Source organism: Pygocentrus nattereri, chromosome 8 (assembly GCF_015220715.1).
Source record: "Pygocentrus nattereri isolate fPygNat1 chromosome 8, fPygNat1.pri, whole genome shotgun sequence".
NCBI classification, from domain to species: Eukaryota; Metazoa; Chordata; class Actinopteri; order Characiformes; family Serrasalmidae; genus Pygocentrus; species Pygocentrus nattereri.
The window spans coordinates 13,278,495-13,304,984 of NC_051218.1; the positions used below are offsets into that span (position 1 = coordinate 13,278,495).

A 26,490-nucleotide genomic window follows, 5' to 3' on the forward strand; every position below is an offset into this window, starting at 1 on the left:
ACACCCCATTACAGACCTTTACACATGTTCATTATCTTTGACACAGTAGTGACATACTTCAGTGTGCTAACTTCAGTGACTCTTTAAGTCGAAGCAATCCCTGGATGGGGTGCAGGTATGTCAGAGCTGTGTGCTGTGTGGATATAAAGGAATGTGAGATGACTGAATGTAGTGTGGGCATGAGATCTGATGGCACCAAGGATGGTCTCAGGGGAGTGGTGGCTTGATTGGTCAGCAGTGCAGAGGAAATATGGTCTTCCTCTCCTGGCATCAGTTTTCCCTCATCCTGTGTCTGCTTACCTTTTCCAAATTCTCTTTGAGGATCCTATGACAAGCCCTGTGCTCCACTGCACTCGTCGCACAGTAAAATGTGATAAAAATAACAGCACAAAAGTGACCTTTAACGCTTATTACACTTGGATTGACTTTAAACCTTTTCCGTGTTGTTTTTCTAGTGCTGTCAGCTTGACTGTCTGCTCTCAAAACACCACTGCTGTTGTTGTTGTGGTAGCGATGGTTAGCGCTTGAAAAATTAAAGGCATAAATTGCAAAAGTAAACAATCATTCCAATATTGTGGTGTATGTGGTCCCAAGTGAAAGCCTCTCGCGCACTGGAGCAGAATGGCTCAGGCAGCTGTCCAGTTCCATATGAATCAGTATTCTAGCTTGTCTAACAAAGCTGTCAAAATCCCCATTGATAAAATGCAGGCACTCTGGGCTCGGCTCATGATTATCATCTCAGACAGCTCTACCAGTCTGTGCTCAGTCTTGGGACGTGCTTTTTTCTTTCCTCCAGACGTTCCCATTCATACCTCAGAGCATGACTTATAGCATCACTGCATGATATCACTGCAAACCACATGTTTTCCTGCTTCTGTCCTCTCCTCCTCTCCGTGCTTTATCAAGAGAGAGTTGCTGTACTCTCTCAGGAATAAAGTACCCTCTCTGCTTGTGCTGTTTCATACAGTAAATCTTAAATTTGGCACCCCTTTGCAGGAATTTGGAATAGGATTGCATGGGTTGTGCTGAGGGGGGAAGTCAACAGGGATGAGAGTTGGCTTAGTCTACACTTGTAGTGTACAGAGATGCTTACATACTATTATACTTTAATCATACATGCACTTACAATGTGATCACATCAAAATTGCATTCTTTGATATGCCTCATAGGGTCCTGAGCAGAAGATAAAGCTGCCCATTCTTCTGAGATATAATGATCTGAAGCGTACAGTTAAGCAGCCTCGGGCTTAACCCAGGTGGTAAATCCTAGCGTGGTGGATGAGGTCTGAGCTGCTGCTGGAGGGAAAATCTGCTCATTGAAATGAGGATAAAGGAGGAAGAGGGGTCCATTGATCTCTCTTTCTCTTTCAGTCTGTGTCTGCTGGAATGTGTACAGACATGCTATTTCTGAAATTTCAAGTCTGGTTTCTGCCAAAACAACTTGTGAAATGCCTTGATGTACATGCCACTGTGGTTTAACCTTAACTGGGCACAGCACTGGAGTCCCTTGATTATATTAATAATCAGGTAATCCACAAAATATTTTGGCTATTATTGGAGCAGTTAGAGCTTTGAAAACAGGCCTTACCTAAACAACCTCTGGAAAGCTTTCTGCGCAATCTAAAACACTTTAATGGAAAACAGTACGATTAAAAAGCGTATAAAAAGACTTCAAATAAATGACTTAATTAAAATATACAATGTCGTGCAAACATTAAAGACTATCCTTCTTTTATTTTTTTAACTGTGAAAACCACTGAGTAAAAGTTGTTTATTTTTCAGCATCTAGAAAAAATTTCAGGTTTTCTGTGTTTAATATGCCCACCCATTGCTTGCATTGCAGCTTCTTTTCTATTCAAGAGGGCTGCTCTCAGTTTTCCAAGGAAATCTGCAGATATGTTTTTTCATGCTTCTTGTAAACATCTCCAAAGTTCAGTGTTTAAAGTTGGTTGAATTAGCTGCTTCTAATGGTCCGAGTAATCCCAATTACAAATTTAGATTCACAGGTCCCTAAAACCTTACTCCACATCTCAGATGTCCTGTTTTGGTGTTCTAGTGCAAGTGTTCTTCTTTTCCTTTCCACATGCTTTCCGACCCATAACATTGAGTTGTCTTCTCACAATAGAAGTATGAACAAAAACACCTTTGGACTTTGTAGATCTGAAGAGTGGAGCAAGAGTGGGGCGCACTGACAGTTTTAGTGATTTACCAGGTTTTGCACAGTTGTTAGGATTTTGTCTTTTTTAAAATAAATTTGAAACTCCCCATCTTGCACTACCTTCCTTTAAAAATGTCAATTATCTCATATGTAATCCTCTCTGAAATATGTCATGAAAAATTAATAACTTAATAGCTGTTGACTGGAAATATGACAAAAATGCACATTTAATTACTACTGTAAATGAGACCAGTAGGAGAATTTAAACCATGCATTACTACCAAGCAAATTGCAAACTAATCATTGCTGATTCACCGAGGAGGTCAGTTTTAATGAGCTATTTATTTTGAATTGAGTAATCGAGCCATAGAGATAGCAGTTAAATACCTGCAGTTTGCCTGGGTTTTATTCTCTTCATCCTGGTCTTTGAACCTTCTGTAATTAATATCTTCAATCTCAGTATAATTAAAAAAGGTCTGTTTCAGCTGTGTGTGTCTGTGTATGCTGAGATGACAGGAAAGGCAGCGTCTGGTCCACCTGGCTGTGAGTTGGATGGTCTCCAACTTTTGCTTGATTCTAACTCAGGGCAAGCCTCTGGGGAACAGGAGACCCTCTTCTGGGCAGATGTAGGACTTGCTTAAAAAGATTATTCTCTGAATCTTCTCCAGAGCAGTACATCCTCAGGTGTCCTTTAATATTTATAATATTTATCCTTCTCTTTTCTTACTGATAAAGATAGAAACATGGCAAAAAGTGGGTCAGGTTCTTTGGAAGTGGGTTTATTTGAATTAGAATTGCTCTTAAGTGCTGTTGTGAACACATGGACAGAGGTAAGTTTCAGCTCTGGGTTATAAAATACAGAGTTTACTAGTAGTGAGCACGTTGTAGCTTCCTTATGGCTGATATGTGGGAGGGTCACAGCTTTTATCTGTAGCCGATTAGTACAAGAACATTACTGGTTGGAGAATCACATATTGACAGCTTGTTCCAGTGACTTGATGTTTCCAGGCAACAGTGGTTTGGTCCTGTTGTAGAGACCAGGGGGTGGGGGGGCACTGTATCTCGGCTCCAAAGTGCGCAACATAGCACAAAAGCCCTGGTTCTCAATGACTGAGAATTGCAGGTCACATAGCAATGTAGTCTCACCTGGCTAGTAGCAAACAAAAAAGGCAAAGAGAGAGATTTAAGGCAAACATTTGAGACAAATGGACTCATTTGTATTTATAGGCACCACAGTTGGTTTCCTGTAACGTTAAACCTGCTGTGAGAGACTGTCAAACATGATGAAGATGAAGTCCCGTTTTTCGTTCCACCTTAAATAGTGCTGCATTCTTGTTCGGCACCTCAGGCGGAATTTAAGGCGGACCGGGAAAATTTGAACAAGAAGCTGGAGAATGAGAAATGACTTCAGCCTTGTAAAACAGTTGAATTTTGCTGAACAGTTGATTTTACAAGAAACTGATATACTTTTGAGGAAAAGTTGCCGGAGACGGGAAGAAAGCAGCTATAGCTAAAGCTTAAAGCAGAGCAAAGTAAATTTGCGTTTTCGATTAAATTTTTTAGCCTATACTAGCACATTAAAACATACTGAGACATACTGGACATAAAATGTTGCGGCTCCTAAGACGGTTTGATTTTTGATGAAATGACAAAATGGCTCTTCTTAACATTTGGCGTGTTGACTCCTGACCTAACCTAGCTTTAAATGCAGAGGGTGGCAGTCGGATTTCTCACTCATCCAGTTGTGTTTTTGTTATGTGCATGTCACAGTGTGTCCGAGCGCTGCACTTCCGCCTTTTGTGTTCCATCAAAATTACTTTATAAAATAAATACTTAGAAAATCAATTTTCAGAATTGTCCTTGTCCACATCGCGATGCATCTAAGAATCAATTTTTTCCTCAACTTCTAATAATTAGTATATGGTATTGTAGATAAAGGCATTTGAGTTGGTCTATACATGTTCTGCTTTACCTAATGTGTGAAATAAGTACCACATGCTCATATACATGTATATTTATTTACATAAATGATATTAAATTGGGTGCAAATGAACAGTGTGATGTTTCCAAACATTTCCTCAAGACTGAGTGCTTCAACATCCAGAGCCTATTTTAGTTTAGACATCATGATATTAACAGATGCAAATGCCATTAAACCAGTCAGAAATTCACATTTAGATCCATGCCAATTTAGATTTAGACTCACCCTGAAAGGCCCCTTTGTTATCTGGGACAGAAGAGTCACATGTGCCTTCAGAGTAACCAGGCAACCGAGTCCATCCCCAGGTGCAAGTTATTATCAGATTTCCCATTAATTATCATCAATCTGTGGAGCAGGAAGAGGCAGATATGTGATTGATAATTGTCAGGAAATGGATTTATCAATCTGGGCCCCTGGATGAGACTGAAGAAGTTCAATTCAATTGACCCTCTATATTCCTGCCGAGTGTTCATGTGCAAATGAAGAAAATTATTGGGTGTGTCAGATGTGTGGGAACCAGTCAGAGTATTTCCATGTTTTGTAGAAAGTGAACCTCACTTCCTGTCTGTTTTCTTTTTCGTCTGACATGGATCCCTAGGTTGTTTCTAAAATAGGAATTCAAGTGAGGAATTCAATTCAGAAGAACGTAGCAAACAGCTAAATCTCCAGTCTCACCACACTTGATTCAATTTGATTATTTTTGTTGTGATTATTTTTATATTATTAGATTATTGTTAGGAATGTTTTTCGTGTCTTCAGAAACTGAAGAACTGTTGACCTGGTAGTGAGATATATGCAAAAACAATACATAATATATTTTTTTGTTTGAAAGCAGTCTTAAGAGTTTTATTTTGGTACAAAAAATGAGCACATACTTTACTGCATATTTTTATAACTATAACTATAATGTTCCAGAATTGAGGCAGTTCAATCACCACAGATTGATGTTTTCAGATACATCACTGGATTTGTACTGTGTCTGGGACCAATGATTCGCCATAATTATTGATAACAGTTGTGAAATTGGTAGGATTTATTGTTTTTTTTCTTTAAATTTTGTTCCCATTCTCCAAAACTCCAGTCTTAATTTTACTTAAAGAAGTAAATGTCACGCTGGTGTGCTGTCATACTTTTTTTATACTTAATTATCGAGTGGTCATGAGGTTTTTTTGCAGTTAAATTTTTAGGTTTAACGAACTGAAACCTTCACATCAAATCTAGCGGTTTATTATTTAACACTGAGAATGTGGGAAAATGACACAGAGGGAGAAGAATCTGATTCATCAAATAGTAACGGTGACAGAGTAGTGTGACTAACTCCTGACAGTAGCTGAAGCTACAACAGTATGTTTTTTTTTTCCTTTGTAATCTGTAAAATTTGAGCTTACAGCTTTGTTGACCTCTCTGGCTCAAATGGAATCTGCCCTATATGAATATATAACTGCAAAATAACTGTGTTTTTAGATAAAGAAAAAAATGCAGAACCCTAATTTTTACATTCATTGGCACACATTTCCTCATGTCTTAAGTATGCACTATGAGAAGATCTCTCACTCATGATGTAATTTCTTCTTGCACTTTTTGTGTCTAAAGAGGTACAGAGCCCTAAGATCACTGACATAAATGCACTTTCTAATGCACTATTTTAGGGCTGTCCCCTGAGAGATGAAGATTGTGCAGGTTAACAGACTGGAACGCTATGAATAATTGGTTTGCCATTATGATTTCCTTTTTGCAGTAAGTCTAGCTTCTTGTTGATTTTGGTTGGCTCAAGCCTAATTGCCAAAAGGAAATTTACACTAACCACAAGGCTTTGGAAACTGGTTTTGCCAATCATGCTGTCTGTGTGAGTAATTGAGACAACATATCAGGATGCCTCATTGGACATATAAAGTTTATTCTTTACAAGAAAGAGCCCACAGTCTCTAAACATTTTGTTGGACTGCTAAGCATTAGCGATTTTGCTGTAATACTTTATCCAGTTGAGTTTTATCAGCAAGTCATTTCACCACATTCTTTCCAAGAGTGTCAGACCTTATAACTGAGCAAATTAGAATATATTATGCATTTGAAGTTTTAATATGGAGTGAATAAATCCTCAGAGCGCATAATTTACTGGAATCTCCATACGACCAATTCTGTAATGCAGTTGATTCAAATTACTCACATGTTTCACACGCTTGTGTTTGTATGTGTTAAAGGTGAGTTTCTGGCTGATTATGAATTATACAATCTGTTCCAGAGTTACCAACAAGAACCGCAAATGGACGCCTGTGTAATGGTAAATTGTTCACTGATTTCTTTTAAATGCATATGGTGCCCTTTGCTCCCTAATCAGCACACTTGTTCTTCTGGAGTATGCAGTTAAATCAGAAAGTTGAGATGCAAAGTTTAATAGAATAAAATTACTGATAATAAAGGACCTCAGTTCAGGCCAAGATTGTCAACAGCTAGACACTATGATGGTTTCGGAGTAATTGAGGTCAAGTTTCCTCTCACCTTAAGTGGCTAACAATTGAATTATGGCAAGGAGGATCGCAGTAAGATGCCAAAGCTGTCTAGGGCGGCTTGCCAGGTTAGACAAACCACCTCACCCTGTAATTCAGTATATTCAGTGTTAAATTATTAGCTTGCTCCCTAGTTTCCTTATCTGCATACTGAACATGAAACATAAAACCTCAAACCACTACAGCCACCGCTGACTGTTACTGTTTGACTGTGAGGGGAACTTACTTATTTGTTCATTTATGTATTGTCCTTCTTTTCAGGTCTAAATATATGGATTTTAATCAAAGGGGAATTCTGCAGATTTTTCAAAATTTGTGCATAATTCAGTGGTTGATAAATAAGCAATTCAGAATGGTTTGTTTTATTGAAATGGTTTATTGTAGAAAAACTTATTGACTTGTATTTCTGTACAGCGGTGATGATAGGGTTAGAAAAATCATGTTTTTGTGGACTTTTTTGCTCTGTGCATGTACCTCTCAACCATGAATATATAAAAAAAAATGTGTGTGTGTGTGTGTGTGTGTGTTTGGCCAAAACCTAAAGACATGTAATATTTTCTGTGAGGTATAGATGTCTGGTTGCTCAAATCTTTCTGAATGACTTTGCTTACAGCTTTACCAGTTATTTATAGACTGAAAGAATCTGTTTTTCTTATTAAATTACTGTTTAAGGACTGATAATTAGTGATGTGAGTGAACTAATGATAAGCATGTCACTCACAGAAGCCTGAACAGCATGTACTGTCCCCACCTTTCAGCTAATCTAAGCAGTAGAACCTTTTAGTCATTTATTGCACCGAAAAAGAAAAATAAGCAAGGCTAGAATGTCAAAGGCTGTCTTGGTTTAGTTCACTCTCAACTTTCACTGTGGCCCTAATTACATGACATCATGTTACAGGTAGACCATGTTATTCTAAATAAAGGATCAAGTCATGCCTGCATCTGACTGGCTACACATGTGAGTCTCCTTCTTGGTAGTCCTCAACTATGCATAAATTTTTTATGAACCTTTTAATATCACAGTATGATTATTTACTGTTGGTTCATAGGCTACTGTGAACTATAGCCATAGTTATGAAATGATTTGTCTTCAGGTAGAGCAGAGAGTCAGTGCAATAAAATGCTGTTGGCACTTTTATAGTGTATGAAATATTAATAATGTAAAAAACAACTTACCATTAAGGAAATGTATAAAGGCCTGAAATACATAATACACAGGAGTTTATTACAAATTATACTCTATTTGTAAAACTACTTTGTTAATATGCAACTGTGTGTGTGTATAATATATATATATATATATATATATATATATATATATATATATATATATATATATATAGATAGATAGATAGATAGATAGATATATAGATAGATATATAGATATGGTGAACAGATGATTCCTTGCTTTTTTTAATATAAGGGTTTGATGTATTATATAAACAAAGTTAAAGCTTCAAAATGTTATGTTCACATTCTGTTCTATGCAGTCCTTACATTACATGTGTGACAAAAACAGCCTGTGTTAATTCACTGATTTTGTGGTGTCCCAATATCAATGTGTTTACATATATCCATCTATTCAGTCTGCAACAGTGTAGCTCCACCCATTCATACTGATGTCATAAGGAGTGTTTTAGTCCAGACTGCTTTTTGAATAAAGTGTAAAAAATGCATCCAGTCAGAAATGAGATCATATACATGTAACAGTTTTAAAGGCACAGTAACAAAACCAGCCTGTTTAATTAAGGGATAAAAACAGGTTTGAAAATACATAAAAAAAAGTAATTATGATTTTCTATACATAAATCCTGTAAATGTTATAATTAGCTATCATAAAATTATGTTATAATAAAATTAATGTCAAGAAAGCCTGGTATTTGAAATGTGGTGATTAGATCTCACAGCAAATAAGCAATCAAGAAATTACAGCATATCATTTATCACTTAAGTACTATTTGATGTTCCCAAAAAACCTGAAGTATTGAATAAAACATCATGAAGTACATTTTTATGTCTAGTTCATAGTATTTCAATCTATACTGTGTAATTATTGAACAAAGTAACAGCAATTATTAATATGACACCTAATTCCAAACTTTTGATGACTAGTATATGTTAACTGATGAAACTAAGAATCTAAAGGCTTTTGTCTGTTTCTCCTGGCCTCAGATGGCTATAGTTGGGCGATCTGCTGAGACCTGGGAGAGGAAAGCATCATAATCACTGTCTGAGACATTCCTTTCTGAGATGAACAACTAATTCAATTTTCATCCTCTGACAGCAGTTGTTTTCTTGACATGCATATTATATAAATAGACAGTACGAGCTGTTATAAAACACTGTGCTCAGTGTTCCTTAGAATAAACTGAATATGCAAATGGGGCCTTTTTTCAATGAAAAAAACATTATTTGCATTGGTCATTATGTTCTTGTTCCTCATTTGTATGAAATGAAGAATTAATTTTAATCAAAAGTGCTCACTTGTTTTCCCAGGAAATTTTCTCTCCTCTAAGATATTTATTGTACTCAAGAAACTGCTCTTGTACATTTTAAGCATGCAGCTCTAAGCTTTTGCTGTGAACCTGGCATGACTGAAAGAAAAGCTGCTAATTGATTAAAATGAGAAATGAGTGTTCTTTCCAGCCCGCTGTCTGGAGCTGAGCTGTTTTGCGGCACATTCAACGACGGAGCTGGTGTACTAGCTGACCTGAGGGCAGCTCACTTAGAGCTTTGATTGAGCTGTTGCGGGCTGATTGCACCCTCAGTTCAATTACACACTCAAGGTCAAAGGTTGCACCAGTCATCACACACACATGACTGTGCTTGCCGTGGACGGAGCGACTGTCCTCGGCATCGGTCCCATCTCTCTGGGAGTCCTCTGTCTCTCTGTCAGAGTGGAGTGGAATGTGAAAGAAATGACACAGTTTACTCAAACTTTTAATTGGGCTTTTTGTTTCAAACACATCACAATGAGAAAATTGTGAGTGAAGTCAATAGGTTTGATTTGTGAGGACAGTGAATATTTTTGGTACTGTGAAATAGTTTTCAAGGGTTAGTTGTATACAGTGTTGAAAAGAAATGTTCTACAGATGCAGTCACGTTAGTAACCGCATTGTGGGCAGAGTGTGTAGTTTCCTGTTCCGTTTGGTTAAGTGCAGTTTTAGCTATATGTGTCAGTTGTGTGTCAGCAGAGTTAGGCTGCGTCCTCATTATCTTTGATAGGAGTATTCTGTTCTCTCCCCAGTCAGCAAGCTCAGGTTTATGCTACGTATGTTCAGTTTGTGATGATGATCAAAGAAAACCCAATAGGTGCGAGTCATCCTCAAGTTCTTTGATATTTAGATGTTGTATGACAAATATTTCAGTACTTCAGTCAGTCAATTTGATGTATAACAAAAGCTTGGTAGTGGCACTATTAAATATGTATTTCTTTGAATTTAGCACTGAGACTGCACTGCCTTGTAGGATGATGCTGTAAAATGGCTCTGACGTACTATGTGTGCACCATCGACATACTCTAATGTACTGTGCAGTAGTCAGAGACCAGCCTTCGTTTATTAAATTTCCAGTCAAAAAGGCTACTATATTCATTTTTCAGTATCCAGAGTAGAAAACATAGATTTAACAGAAACACAAAAGCCTCAACAACTAAATATCCATTTTTGTACTACTTTTAATACAGCTTTGAATCTGCAATGACATTTTCTACACCTTATAAGTTCAGTCTTAGAAGTTGATGACATTTTCCACTTCTCACGATTCAAGTATTCCCACATATATTCAATGATTTTGGGGTCTGGATGCTGGGGTGGTCAGTCCATTTGTCTGAGGACATCAGCGGCTTTCTTGTTTGATTTTTTCTTCTTTTTGTCTATTTCCTTTTCTCAGTAACTTCTTCACAGCTACACTATTTTTTCTCTTAAAGATGAAAGCACTCTTTATCTGATGATGACAGTTTTGGTGGGCTACCAGGTCTTGCACTGATATTAGTAGTCCCATTTTGTGTATATCTTTTAATAATTTTAATAAGTTTCAGTTTGGGAAACTCCCGTTTATCTCACTTATTTTCACTTGACTTTCCAATTTCTTATGCAAGCAAATTATCTTATATCTAATCCTCCTCAGAAATATGAAAAATGATTGAAACTTGTACCTCATGAATGGAAATGAAATAAATGAAAGTCTCTGACTGGACTGTACAAGAATCCAGGCTGCACTGGAGGTTCTTTATCTTAATGGAGAAGGAAATGTAAATGTTCCAGGCATTATTCTAAATCATTACAGTTGTCAAACACTCAAAAAGGGGGTGCGCTATATGTGTAGGAGAGATGTGTCTCACCTGCATTGAGGTAAAATCCATGGAAGAAATTAGCCTGCTTTTCTGGCCGCGCTGTGTGTTCTCTGTGCTTCTATTCTTGGCTTGTGCCCACACAGAGATGTTACCATGGGAATCCATGTAATGGAATTCCTTTATAATTTCGACTTTTAACATTTAGCAGGCCCAGAAATACGTATGTTGTCTATGCTTACATGTATAATGTTTAAATCCTTATTTGCAGACAAGTAAGTTGTTCACAATTTGTATTGTAGTAATGGCACATATTTATTTGCTGTTTCATCATTGATATTTCTGCCGCACCATGAAATGTCAGTCAGCTTATGACAACAGTTTTTCTAATCACTCATTAGTCTGTGCCATACTATTGATTGCTGTAGAATAAGTCCTTACCATCTCTCTGTTACCACAGCAACGGCATAGCAAAGAGGGTTGCTCTCATCAGCTTCCTGTCGCTGGTCATGCTCATGAGCGTCCTGGGAAACCTGCTGGTCATGGTGGCCGTCTGCAAGGACCGGCAGCTCAGGTCAGAGTCACACCTCTCTCTCTCTCTCTCTCTGCCTCCTCTCTCACCAGTGCTTTCATCATTACTGTCAAATCAAAACTTCATAACTTGAAACTGCTTGAAAGCACTAGCTGCCCTATATGTATATTCTTGCTGTTTCACTATGAATAGATCAGTAGAAATGGTCCAAAATGATTTGTAATGAAGTCTCATTACATTAAAGACTGAGAGACAGAAAATTTTTTCTATCTCTTGTGAACCATTTTGGGGCTTTTGCTATGCTTGTCCATTAATTTCTCAGACAAGCATTAATTTTAATTTTTGGTTCAGCAAAAAAAATAATAATTCCACTTACATTGAATGTAATTGATCAGCTACATATGTTGAGCTATGATGAGCAGTGTTGTTCAAATTTTGCTTCTTTACTTTAGAACTGGAGTAGGGAGGCACCTGTTTCTAATAAACATGAAAAGTCAATAGTCACTCAAATTTAATCAATTAATACACGCCCAAAACTTCTCTCAGCCCAATCAAACTGCATCCAGATCTTCGTTAAGATTGTGTATGCTGTGTCCTAAAAACCACATCACCAAATCTTCACAACCTTAATGAAGACCTGGACACAGTTAGAGTGGACAATCAGTGACTACTGACTTCTAGTGTTTGCTAGCAGCGCCAACCTTGTAGCTCTAGCACTAAACTTAAGAAATTATGTCCAAATTTAGCTTCTTATCTGATCTACTACATGTGAGGTGAGTGGAAAATGAAAAAAAATGCTGAACTATTTCTTCAAAACAAGTGCTTTGGGTTTTGTCAAGCCATTTCTTTAAACTCTTTATTTGCATAGCACTTGTAACGTGGAGCGAGGTAGCGGACGCATGTGCGGAGGTAAGCGACTTTTATTGAGGACAAATCCAGAATCAGGGTCATAACGGTCCAGGGTCAAAGAGCCAATACGTACAGAACGGGGTGCAGACATGACGAGCAACACAAACAACCAAACAGCTCTAACAAAGACCAACACATCAAACAAAGACCGATACAAAGACCAGCAAAGACAAAGTGCAAACACAGGGCTTAAGTAACAAAGGGAAAAAGAGGGACAGATGAAAACAATCAGGGGCGGAGTCACAAAACGAGGGGCAGGACTACAGATACCAAAGCAAACGCACATGGACAGGACTGGGAGGGGCCAATCGTGACAGCACTAAATTTACTGCAGTTACATTCACTTCAGTGCACATAATACGTGAATAAGATGAACTGGACTTTTCACATTTTCACATATCAGGTGTGCACAGGGCCTCACATAAGCACATATACAAAGGCCCCGCTTAAATCATGGATAGACATAAGGTACAGCTAATAAGTTGGAGCCAAGCACAAGTCGTCTCATATTTTTCTTTGTGCAATACATTCTAGTGCAGTTGATGTGGATGTGTGTTTTAGGCACCAGTAAATGATCTCCTGATTGCCTTTGCAGTAGTTAAAACCTCAAAGTGCAGCCTCCTTTTATTTCATATCAGAGTTTGATTAGCAGCTAGTTAATTACTCCTCCAGAGGGCTACTGTGAAGTGAGAAATATGCAGCAGCACTTTTTTGCTTGAATGAAAGCAGCTGCCTGAATGGAATCACTTGGGATTATATGCTGTGAGTACATTATCAACAAAAATACAGTAGAGTATGTGCTTATGTTGTTTTTGAGCTTTAAATAATTATTGATATAAAAGTTTTCACCACTATAAATCCATTTTCCCCGTCAGTCCTTTGGGGAAAAGACCCTTAAAGCCCACTCCAAATTATATGTCGCCATCTCACATAATGGCACATTGTCCAAACTATGTACATCCTTAAGCTCTGTGAGGGCACGATCAGCATGTGGATGACTAGTCAGTCACATGGTTGCTGCTGAAGGTCACCTCTGAGTACTCTGTGTGGATTTAGTAAATGGGTCTACAGATGTACTGCTGTTTTCTGCTCCCCTAAAATGAAGAACCTCAGTTTTTCACACAGCAGACAGATAGCAACACTAAGAGAATTTGTTGGTTTCTCAGCACTCAGCTCTTCGCAGTAAATGGCAGTCCCAGAAGTGGCTTTCAGAGCGCCGTTAACCTGGTCCCCATCTCTCAGACTCCTCCAGTCAGAAAGTGGAATTGCATGTCGAATCTGCTGAAAATGTATGTCAGAATGAGAAAAACCACACATCATCCTCAAACACATTCTGCTCTCCTTTTCATGTTCTTTCTCATGATTTATGATGATGTGCCCTTTTTCTGTCCTGCCATAAAGGCACTTTCAATCACTTTGAACAGCCTGCTCACCGTGTCCAGCACCACATTAAAGTCAAAATGCGTAAATGTTTTATCATGTCTGAAATGCATAAAATAAGTGCATTGCCTTTTAATTGCAGTAATGTGTGTTATCTTCAAGGTATGTTTATATCTCTTCCAAGGAGAGGAATTAACCAACGTTTTTAAGAAGTCACTGCATTTTATGTCCTGCCATTAAAAGAGACATTTTTCTTTTTTTAAAAGAAAGAGCCCATATAATGGAAAACCAAATTTCCTACTTTTTTTGAAACAAAGGAGTGTGAAGTAATGTGTAAAGATTGTTTGAGGTTTAAAACATACAATTCACTACTCAGTCTGTATGGTCCAAGTCATTTTGAATTCATTGCTTTTTATTGTCACAAGAACCAAATCATTTACATATATCCATCTATTTAGCCTACAACAGTTTAGCCCTGCTCATCCATAGGTTCTAAGGAATGTTTCAGCTCTGAGTGTTTTTGAGTGTGTCACAATACATGGCAGTCAATCAGAACAGAGATTGTTTGTCTTATATCTGTTTAAAGGCACAGTAACACAAATTCGAAAGGATAAAGAACAGTTGGAAATAGTCGTGTAAAAATTAATTTGCTCCACAAAACCATACGAATATCATCAGTGGACCTCAAGGTAAAATCAATACAAGAAAAATGTAGGATATGGCTCAAGTGCTCAATACCCAACTCCAGGCCTTTAGGGCCACAGTACTGTGCACAAGTTTGTTTTCCTAATTTAAGTCACCAGCTAAATATCAAGCGCTTCATAAACTAGATGTGTTAGAATAGCAGCTCACTGTGCAGTACTATAAATGTTCAGAGAGGCACTACGTAAGCAGTTTACCTTTTTGCACATGCAGTTGCGGTAATGTGGTGAATGACCTGTCACATGCTCTGTTGATATCCAGTAGTTTAGCTGCTTGTCAAATTAGGATGTTTTTTATATTTTAACTCTGACATATCACTACTGTCATGACTTCTTCTTCTTCTTTCGGCTGCTCCCTTTAGGGGTCGCCACAGCGGATCATCTGCCTCCATCTTGCCCTATCCACTGCCTCCTCTACTTTTACACCAACCATCTCCATGTCCACCTTCACTACATCCATAAACCTTCTCTGAGGTCTACCTCTTCTCCTTCTACCCGGCAGCTCCATCTCCAACATTCTTTGACCAATATATCCACTATTCCTCCTCAACACATGTCCAAACCATCTCAACCTGGCCTCTCTGGCTTTATCTCCAAACTGCTCCACCTTCACTGTCCCTCTGATCTGCTCATTTCTAATCTTGTCCATCCTTGTCACTCCCAACGAAAATCTCAGCATCTTCATCGGCGCCACCTCCAGCTCAGCCTCCTGTCTTTTAGACAGAGCCACAGTCTCCAAACCATACATCATAGCAGGACGCACTACTGTCTTGTAAACCTTCCCTTTCACTCTTGCTGCTATCCTTCTGTCACACATCAGCCCTGACACCCGTCTCCACCCACTCCATCCTGCCTGAACCCTCTTCTTCACCTCTTTTCTACACTGTCCATTGCTCTGATGGTTGAGATATTTCAAGTCATCCACCTTTACGACCTCTACTCCTTGCATCTTCACCTTTCCACCTGCCTCCCTCTCATTCACACACATGTATTCCGTCTTGTCTCTAGTGACCTTCATTCCTCTCCAGTGCAAACCTCCACCTCTCCAGATTCTCTTCCACCTGCTCTCTACTCTCACCACAGATTACAATGTCATCTGCAAACATCATGGTCCATGGAGCCTCCTGCCTGACCTCATCTGTCAACTTTTCCATCACCATTGCAAACAAGAAGGGGCTCAAAGCTGATCCCTGATGTAACCCTACCTTCACCTTGAAACCATTTGTCACTCCAACTGCACATCTCACCACTGTCTCACTATCCTCATACATGTCCTGCACCACCCTAACATACTTTTCAGCTACACCTGACTTCCTCATACAGTACCACAGTTCCTCTCTTGGCACCCTATCATATGCCTTCTCTAGATCCACAAAGACACAATGTAGCTCCTTCTCCGTACTTCTGTACCAACACTCTCAACGCAAAAATTGCATCTGTGGTACATCTTTCTGGGCATGAAACCAAACTGCTGCTCACTGATCTGAACCTCTCGCCTTAGCCTTGCTTCAACAACTATTTCCCATACCTTCATGGTGTGGCTCATCAACTTTATACCTCTGTAGTTACTGCAGCTCTGCACATCACCCTTGTTCTTAAAAATGGGGACCAGTACACTGCTTCTCCACATCCTCTCCTGCATCCTCTCACTCTCCAGGATTTTGTTAAACAACCTGGTTAGTGGAAGTCCACTGCCTTCTCTCCTGAACATCTCCATACCTCCACAGGTATGTCATCTGGACCAACTGCCGTTCCATTCTTCATCCTTTTTAAAGTTGCCCTCACTTCCACCTTACTAATTCTCTGCACTTCCTAATCCACTATCTCTCCCCCCGTTGTCCTCCTCTCTCTCTCGTTTTCCTCATTCATTAGTTCTCATACAGCTCAACATAGGTCTGAGCCTTTGCTTTTGCCACCATTCTTTTTGCTATGCGACTAGCCTCACGGTACTCCTGCCTACTTCCTTCATCTCTCTGGTTATCCCACTTTTTCTTAGCTGCCTTCTTCTTCTGAATACTCTCCTGGACTTCCTCATTCCACTACCAACTTTCCTTGTCTTCTTTCCTCTGACCAGACGAAACACCCAACACATTTTTGCCAGTTTCTCTCACCACCTTAGCTGTAGTTTCCCAGTCCTCAGGTAGCTCCTCACTGCCCCCAAGGGCCAGTTGCAATTTTTCCCTGAACTGCCTGCAACCATCCTCCTCCTTCAGCTTCCACCATCTAATCTTTGGCTCTGTCTTCACTCTCTTCCTCTTCTTTGTTTCTAATCTCATTCTACAGACAGCCACCCTATGCTGCCTTGCTACACTTTCCCCTGGTACCACTTTACACTCTCCAATCTCCTTTAGGTGGCATCTCCTGCTAAGGATATAATTCACCTGTGTGCACCTCCCTCCACTCTTGTATGTCACCCTGTGTTCTTCCCTCTTCTGAAAATACATGTTCACCACAGCCATTTCCACTCTCTTTGCAAAATCTACAACCATCTGACCTTCCGCATTTCTGTCTTTCACACCATACATACCCAGCACCTCTTCATCCCCTCTGTTCCCTTCACCAACATGTCCATTGAAGTCTGCACCAATCACTAATCTCTCCTCTCTAGGGACACCATCTTCCACTTCATCCATCTTACTCCAAAATTCCTCTTTCTCCTCTAACTGACAACCAACCTGTGGTGCATATGAACTGACCACAATCAAAATGACACCATCAACCTCCAACTTCAGGCTCATAAATGTAATTTCATGGGAAAAGAAAAACATTTCTTAAAGGGGCATTCTAGCCTAAAAGAATATTTCAGTATTATTTGTTGTGTTGTGCAGTTCATCATATACCCTCATATACAGCATCATATACCCTCAGCATCAAGATCTCAATGACAATACCTCTAGCGTCCTTAGCTTGACAGAAGTCATGATTTGTTTGTTGTTTTATTGTTTTTTTAATCAGTGGTCTCTTGCTACAATATCCAGCATGCATTGTGCAAATACAGCTGTTGGGAATACCTATGACAGGTGTCACCAACACAGTGCCCGCAGGCGCCAGGTCGCCCTGTTCAGATCTGTTCTAAAAATAGCACAACTCACTAGTGAGCTGCATCTAAAATCTAATTGGATTCTGTTGCCACACTTGTATTTTTATATATCTTAAAATATCTTAAAATTATGTTCATTATACATGAAGTTTAGATAAGTTGAGGTTAACTTAGTTTTTGTCTAGAGTAGTTCAAAGGTCAGTATTCTGCGCATGACAAAACCAGTGATCACGGAGAGTAAACTAGCGGGCTAGCAGGCACAGCATGCAGTTTTTCTGGCAGGAAAAAGAAAAAAAACGTATCACTTTCACAACGAATGAGAGGTAGAGTTCTTCTTTACGACTGTTAAAGAAACCTGCGTGTGTCTCATTTGCGGGGCGATACCAAAGCGGCACAATGTCGAGAGACACTTCACTACCTGTCACAAAAGCTACAATGCTAACTATCCACCTGGAAGCGCACTAAGGGCAGAAAAAGTCTGTGAGCTAAAGGCAGCTTTGGTTACACAACAGTTTTTTTTCATGAGGCCGAACAAAAAATTACAAAAAGCAACCGAAGCCTCGTTCAGAGCTACACATTTTCTGATCAAGAAGAAGAAGGCATTTTCAGATGGAGAAGTTGTTAAAGAAGCAATGTTAATAATTGCTAACACTGTATTGAAAGAGGCCTGTGATGGACTGGCGACATGTCCAGGGTGTATCCTGCCTTCCGATCGATGACTGCTGGGATAGGATCCAGCACCCCCTGCGACCCTGAGGGAGAAGCGGCTTAGAAAATGGATGGATGGATGGATGTATTGAAAGATGAGAAAAATGGAACCGATCTAATCTCCACTCTCTCCGACGTCCAACTGGGGGCATCTACGATGGCTAGACGAGTGTCAGCTATGTCTGGTAACTTGGTTGATCAGTTGGACCAGGATCTGGTGAAGTGCAGGTGGTTTAGCATCCAGTGCGACGAGTCCGTGGACAGCAGCAGTACAGCGCAGCTGTTGGTTTTTATCCGGATGGTGTTTGAAGAATTCTCCAAAAGAGAATATCTCCTGACAGTATTGCCCTTAAAGACAACTACGAGAGGAGTTGACATTTATAATACGTTGAAGGAGTTTTTTGTGCAGAAAAATGTACCATTGGGAAAGCTGGTAGCCGTGACTACAGACGGGGCTCCTGCTATGATCGGCCGACATACAGGTTTCATCACTCACTGTAAAGGTGACCCAGATTCCCAAAATTTCTGCATTACCACTGCATCATTCACCAGCAGGCGTTATGTACGAAAGTGATCGGCTTTGGACACGTGATGACTCCCGTTGTGAAAATCATTAACAACATTCGCTCCAAAGCAAAACAGCACAGGATTTTCAAGGTGCTTTTGAAGGAGATGTCAGCTGAATGTGGTGACCTGCTGCTACACACAGAAATCTGATGGCTCAGTAGAGGACAACTTTTATTTCGTTTTTTGTCACTTTTGGGTGACATCAAAGAGATTATGTAGTCCAAAGGCGAAGACATCTCACTGCTAGAGGACACAGAGTGGACACTTGACCTTGCATTTTTGACGGACATTACTGGGAAACTAAACCACTTGAACTGCGAGCTGCAAGGCAAAGGTCAGACTGTTGTCGATATGATAAGTGCTGTAAATGCATTTAAAGCCAAAATGAACGCTTTCTCAGCAGATTTACAAAGAAAAAGGGTTCTGCACTTTCCCTCTCTGCAGTCGGTGCTGAAAGACAATGCTTCTGCATCTGAGACATTTGACAAAGTTGCAGAAAAGTACTATGAAGTCATAAACAGACTTGGGCAAGAGTTTGAGAATAGGTTTTGTGATGTGAGTCATGTGTGTCATTCATTTCCAATCCTTTCATGGATGGGGACACAACATGCTTTGCTGAGCAAGTGCTGTGTTCAACTTGGATGCTGGACAGGTGGAAATGGAAATCATAACATTGCAAAATGACCTTCACCTCAAAGCCTACCAGGCTGCACCAAACTTTTGGTGCCTTGTTGACACAGAGAAGTACAGCGATGTATGCACAGCAGCTATGACGGTTGCCAGCCTGTACCGTTCAACCTATCTGTGTGAATCAGCTTTTTCTGACATGAACTTCATCAAGAACAAACTCATAGTTGCAGTGTCAAGTTACACCAGATTACAATACACTCAAAGTTTCCTTTTTTTCATCACCAGCGAAATGGTAGCTTTTCTTGTTGCTGTTGCTGTCCAGCCTAATCTGCTGAAGATGCCCTCTGGTACTAACGTTATTGATATTAGTGGTTGTGATGTTGTGATTTGTGATGAGTGGTTGGTTGGTGTAGTGGGTAACACCTCTGCCTTCTACACTGTAGAATGGGGTTCAATCCCCTGCCTAGGTAAACCACCATGCACTATACCAATAAGAGTCTTTGGGCAAGACTCCTAACACTGCCTTCGCCACCCTGTGTAAAATCATCAAAATGTAAGTCGCTCTGGACAAGAGTGTCAGCCAAATACCATAAATATAAAAAAATGTAAATACACTGGTGAACAGTATGCAATGCCAGTCTTCCCACTAACAAAGAAACAGATACAAGATGTTGTCAATGGCAATGTTGAATTAAAATATTGAAGAATTGTGTTCAATTTAAAAGTGCATTCATGATATATAACAGTTATATCTTTGCTTTAAATATCACAGATTTGATCTTTAGTTCCAAATGTGAGAAGATTTATTTCAAAATATGCCAGTTGATTTTTCTCCCTGCGACCCTGACGGAGAAGCGGCTTAGAAAATGGATGGATGGATGGATGGATGGATGGATGGATGGATGGATGGATGGATGGATTTCTTTAACATTACATAATTGATAACTTTTTGAAACATGCTGCAACATAGTTCATGATTTGTTAAAAGGATATATCGGTGGCTAGTGAAAATGGGACATTTTTGCTATGACATGTAGTGACGTAAGTGATCATCAGAAAATGTAAAAATTGCTGAGATTAATAGAGATAAAGTGCTGAATATTGATATCTGTTTTCCACCTTGTTGTCATTATTGATAATTATTGTGAGAAATCATTAATTAATCTGATCAGTGTCTTCACATAGATAAGTATCATTAATCATTATTAATAATATATAACTAAAGGCAAACTGAGCAAATTTTTTAAAGAAGAGCACATCAAACTGGTAGCCCATAACTGGTAACCTATGATGTCAACTAGTCATTACTGCTAGTCTAGCTACTGATCTGTAGGATAATAAATACAGCTATACTAGCATCACTTTCACCTTGGTGATTGAACAAAACTGTAAAGATTTCAGTTTTTCGCTGTTTTTTCAGAGAAAATAAGCCAAACTGAGGTTAGATAACTGCCTTGCTAACTTTACCTTTTAGCTTATTGTCCTCCTGATGAGTCATTTCTGTCCATTCTAATGATAATTTTAAGACCACCATGTGTTTACATGGTTGTATTAAGAAAATCGGCTTCCTAACAGAAATGTTAGCTACCTGTATTCCTTCTGCTTTAACTGAAAAAAAGAATTCTCATCTCCAAAATTCCTCCCTGTATTTTTTAAGGTTTCTGTCTATCTGGTCACACAGTGTAAATGGTGGCTGATGGTCCTGTCTACATTGTGCAGGCTTTGATTCATTTGGCTCAGGTGTGTTGAGGTGTATTGGAAACAGGAAGAGAACAAAAGTATTGACCTGCTCTGTGTCTACTGGGACACTTTGGTTGAAATAAAGTCAAAATCATATTGAAAAGAATCTATAACCATATTATATTCCAGCAAGATTTACTTCAGTATGTGTTCAGTATGTGACCTGTCAAGCATTGTATCACTGAGATGTTGATAATACTGAAAAGTCTCTAATCAGAATTCATCTGTGTCAGGGTCGCAAAAGTCATCTGGCACCATAATGCTTTAATGATGGATTTTGTAAACAATGACATATAAGCTGATGGCATAATTATCTGATGTCAAATTGACATCAGATGTGCCGAGCTAAAAAAAGCCAGCACTGCCTAAGTCTTTATTCTTCCACAGATGTGTATTGTTAGCAGACAGCTGGAGCACATTTTTGATGCCGTGTTTTGGCATACATGATAGAGTGATTTGAATCTGTTTATAGGTTCTCGGTTGGCTGTATATAGCACTGTGTTTTCAGTGCCTCTCGCAGGCCATTGGCTCGACCAGTTTTATTAGTCATTAATGGAGTGCCAGAGGGTCTGATCTTTCTCAGGCACTGTGGAACGGGGTAGGACATCCTATCAGGAGATTACCCCACACGTGCATGCACATACCTTTATTTCATACCTTCATTCTGCAGACCACATTTCATTTATTCATTCAAATATGAAGAGCTTTGCAGGAGGATATCAATTTTTTCACATAAAGGGTACTAATTTCACTCAGTCTGTCAACCTAATATTTCCGCTTTATCAGCACAGCTCTATTAGTCTAATATATGAGCTCATTTCAATTAATTCATTTTGATTTTTTCATTTGCTCCATTGCTGACTTATATGATTGACTTTGTGTACTTTTATGTCATTTACATTAATTTATATTTTGAATTAGTTCAATAATTTATATATAATAATATATATTATTCAATCATATATATATATATATATATATATATATATATATATATATATATATATGTGTGTGTGTGTGTGTGTGTGTGTGTGTGTGTATTATGACTGGCTTTACTTGGTGATTTAGTTGTTTCATTCTGGGCTTATTTATCTATATAGTTCTGTGAAAAAAATTCTTTCTTTGAGACCTTTCTTTGCTTATGTAATTTTCAGCCAAAACAGCAATTAAAAAGTGGAAAGTCAAAGGAACAAAAGTAAAAAAAAAAAAAAAAGGTTTCCAAAATTGAAGTTTAAAAAAAAGAAAGAAATGGGGCTATTAACAACCATGCAATACCTGGTAAACCACCAACACTGTCACCTTCAGATGAACAAGATTTATAGAGAGAGGAGAAAATAAAGCTCCACTCTTGATTCAGATCAGTCCACAGGTATTTCTGTCTATCCTTCCACTGAGAGAAGATAAATTAGTGCTGTGACTCTGAAAGGATGTGAGCTGTCAAGACGCTGTTACTGTGGAAAGAAAGTGGACACAAAAGAAGAAAATCAAACAAAGAAGCTGCACAATGGACTGACCACCCCAGAATCCAGACCTCAGCATTACTGAATGTGTTTTACTTTACTGTGAGAAACAGAAAATGCAACAAGACTGAACTATAGGTGTGAAAAATGTTCCTGCAGATTTCTTTGGAAATCTGTAAGCAAGCATCCTGAAAAGAATGGAAGCTGTACTAAAGACAGAGTATACACACTAAATACTGAAAAAAATGGTCTTTTATTTAATTGTTGAGATTTGTTTCAGCTTCTTGTTTTCAGCTTCTTTCTGATCTTTCTGATTCTGGCTAATAAATAACTTGTGTTTAATGACCATTTTGACTGGAAAGTAAATAAATGTCAGATGGTCTCTGACTTTTACACAGTACTGTATATTGTTATATTTCATTTTTCTTTGACCTCCGAAGCCATAATGACAAAAAAATAATATTGTCAATTTTTTAAATACATTAATTAATACTGTAGTATTTTTTTCAGAAACAACATTAAATAACAGTAAAATTTGCTTTTTGTTTCTTTAGGAAAATTAAGACCAATTACTTCATAGTATCACTGGCCTTTGCTGACCTGCTGGTGTCAGTGCTGGTGATGCCATTTGGGGCCATTGAGCTGATCCATCAGAACTGGATCTACGGGGAGACCTTCTGCCTGGTCCGCACCTCGCTGGACGTGCTGCTGACCACTGCCTCCATCCTGCACCTGTGCTGCATATCTTTGGACAGGTGGGGCACATGTGCACACATACATGCATCTCTCAGCCTCACGCTTGCCTTCTCTTTAGGAGGGCAAAAACTGAGCAATGTGTGCAAGGTCTCTCAGCTGTGCATGATTCAAGCACTGTGAATGCACTTTCTTCATTTTCTTCCAACTTGTGCTCACAACACATGACAAGAATGCAGTAATAAGCCACCGTCATGCCAGTCACGCGGCATTTAGCCATAAAAGCGCCAGCAAATCAGAGTTTAATTTTGCTACTGAATTGAATGCATACTGTGATGTTGCTGTTTCCATGGTAACTTTAGTGTCGCCTTGTGACATGTTCAGCTGCTAAATCATACCCAATACTGTGATTACAAAGCTAATTAGGTTCTACATGATACTTTTAGGGCAATCAACAGGCAAGCCGTCATTGCAGCTCCAAATCCATTGCATAGTGAAGTCTGCAAGTAATTAGGCGGTGACACAATTTTTGTTATTTATGCTTTATACTCCAGCACATCAGGATTTGAAAAGAAACAGTGATGCAGAATGCTTTCATTCGAAGACATGTCATCTGTACTGTGGGATTTATATAGAATTTTAATGCTATTCTATACATTTCCTCACATAACTTCTTAGTCAGCAACTAATGAGAGGAAAGCTTAAAGATGAAGAGAAACCGTACCAATGTGATAGGATGAGCAAAGTGTGGAGAACGGGTTATGTATGGCTGCCTTTAGATCTTTTACGGTGTCTGTATTGATAAAAAGAGGATAAATCCTCTGCAGAGGGGTATCTTAAATGCTTGGATCCATCCAAATGTCTCAAAGCTTGGATGGCAGTTTACCTTGCAGCAGAAGAATGACCCAGCGCATATTACTACTCATAGCAGCTATGGAGTTTTTTTAGAGCCAAAAACTGGAGTGTTCTTGACTGGTGAAGTCAATCACCTGACCTGAACCCTACTGAGTGTACATTTCAGTTATTGAAGGCAAGACCAAAGGCAAACATCTACTGAAATGAGCACGAACTGAACATGACTGCATTACAGGCTTGGCTGAGCATCACCAGGGAGGAAAACCCAGCAAAGCTGGATTTCTACGAGTTATAGACTTAAGTCAGAAATTGGAAGTATTTAATAAACATGAAAATTGTATTTTTATGTTTTATGTTATTTTTTTCGAATCAATTACAGCCCTTTGAAATGAGCTTCATTTTATTAATTTATATTTTATACAATTTAACACCCTCAAAGTTTACATTCTACACTTTAACATTACATTCTACATTAACACTATTTTTCCATAGGGACGTTGGGTAATGTAATTAAACCGGTGTTTTTGTAGTGATCAATGTCTGAATCTGCTGTCACTCATTTTTATGGACTGCACACTCTTGCATCAGTAAAGATTTCAGCTCCTACTATAATGTAAACTGTACAAATTATCCAAGGTTGTATTAATACTGTGTGAATTGCCATGTTAGGTAACATTACATATCCTGTGGAAAAGTTGTTTTCATATTTTATATGACATATAGCATTTACTTGTGTTCTCTGTGTCCTAAATCAAGCTGATATGGATACTACTGATACGGATGATATGATATGGATATTATGGATACTCCTACTTCAAGTGTAGCACTCCAAGCAGTTAAACATAAAATAAAAAAGGGTGTCTGTGAAATCTCTAGTCTAATAAATCCCAGGCTAATGACAGCTTGGGAACATACCAAAAGCAGCTTGGTAGATGGTTAGGTTAAATAAAATTATGACTGAATGAAAAGTTTGGATATGTTTTCTTGTGTTAGCAGCCTTATGTATTGCATGTGGAACCTTTGTGTGATAGCAGTGCGGAAATAGAGCAGCCATCTCTTTAATTCATACCAAATTTTTCTTCTACACAAAGCCATAAACATTACAAATCCTGTGGGAAAATTACATTATCCCACCTCATCATTTAAAACTAATCTCATCCAAATAGTTCTATCATTTCACTTCATATCTACTGTGCCAGCCAAATTATTTTCGGACTGCACTGTATGCCAAGTTCCTGTTGTTTCTTAATGTTGAAGCGCACATATCACACACCCACACATACACACCCTCAGAGAGCCCACACAGCACTCTTGATCATGTTCGGGGGCAGAAACAGTGTGCCACTCATTTTTAGCTACTAACGAGTTGAAATGAATGCACTGCTAAACGTTCTTTCCTTACCTCCAGCCCTTAATGGCTATGCCTTGGAAAAACAGTGTTAAAACTACAAATGACTGAGGTTGTATTTGCTCACTATTTGCAGGGCATAATGGTGTTTTTCTCATTTGTTCCAAGTTGATAGACGTTATTGTGGGCTAGAAAGTAATTAAATAGATGAACATTTAATATTTCAGACTGTACATTCTATCAACATGGGCAAAGTGTTATGCTTTTAAAGAATTATTGTAATCGCTGTAAGGACTTTTAAGAAATCAAAGTCACCCAGGTAGAGCTGTCTTTGTCCAAATGCACGCTGCTCTTTAATGCTTCTTTTGGTGGAAGTGTTTTTTGGTATGTGCAGGTCCGTTAGAACAATTTGTCTAAACTCACAGTGTGCATTCAGCTGTCATCCATTACAGTCTTTGACATTTAATCTAGCAGCCTTTTTTCATTAGAAGTAAACAGTCTGACCACTGATAAAAGGTGGCAGGAGTAGGGAAGTTATGGAATGCAAGCCTCATATACAACACAGACACAAAAAAGTCCCTCTGTAGTCTAACAAAGTCATAAACCCCAGTTTGTCCTTTATTACAGCTTTACAAATTGAGTAGAGGACTTTCTGACTGGTGTTTGAGATAGGGTGCAGGGAGCCTCCAAAGCGGATATGTGAGATGAGTTCTGAGTGCAAATCTGCTGTCCTGGCTTGCATCATTGAGAGACTGCAGTTACGGAGGCGGTGATTCAAAAGCTGGCTTGCAACTGGGGTCACAAGGGCAGAAAAGAGAAGGGGGAGTGGGCGTTAATGTTGGCCTGTCACAAAGTGCCTGACCCTGATTTTGCTTTCTCTCTCTGGTTCTGTTTTTCTGCTACCCCCCCTCTCTTTCTCTCTCTGTCTCCCTCTCCCATAGAGCTAGAGAGTGCTTTTTAAGATTAGCCTACTGGTGGCTTGTGAATGAAA

At 38.9% G+C, this 26,490-nt stretch overlaps 1 protein-coding gene across 5 annotated transcripts in view; it reads left to right on the top strand.

The window, feature by feature from the left end:
- Positions 1-26,490, top strand: part of htr4 (5-hydroxytryptamine receptor 4) — an 88,847-nt gene that overhangs the window by 16,461 nt on the left and 45,896 nt on the right. For all 5 annotated transcript variants that reach the window (XR_001857235.2, XM_017689574.2, XM_037540730.1 and 2 more), the window contains 2 exons: positions 11,397-11,510; positions 23,158-23,358. Coding sequence is in view for 4 of the 5 variants with exons in the window: in XM_017689574.2 (XP_017545063.1) it covers positions 11,397-11,510; positions 23,158-23,358 (315 nt within the window). In the remaining variant the exon portion in view is untranslated. The remainder of the gene's footprint in view (positions 1-11,396; positions 11,511-23,157; positions 23,359-26,490) is intronic.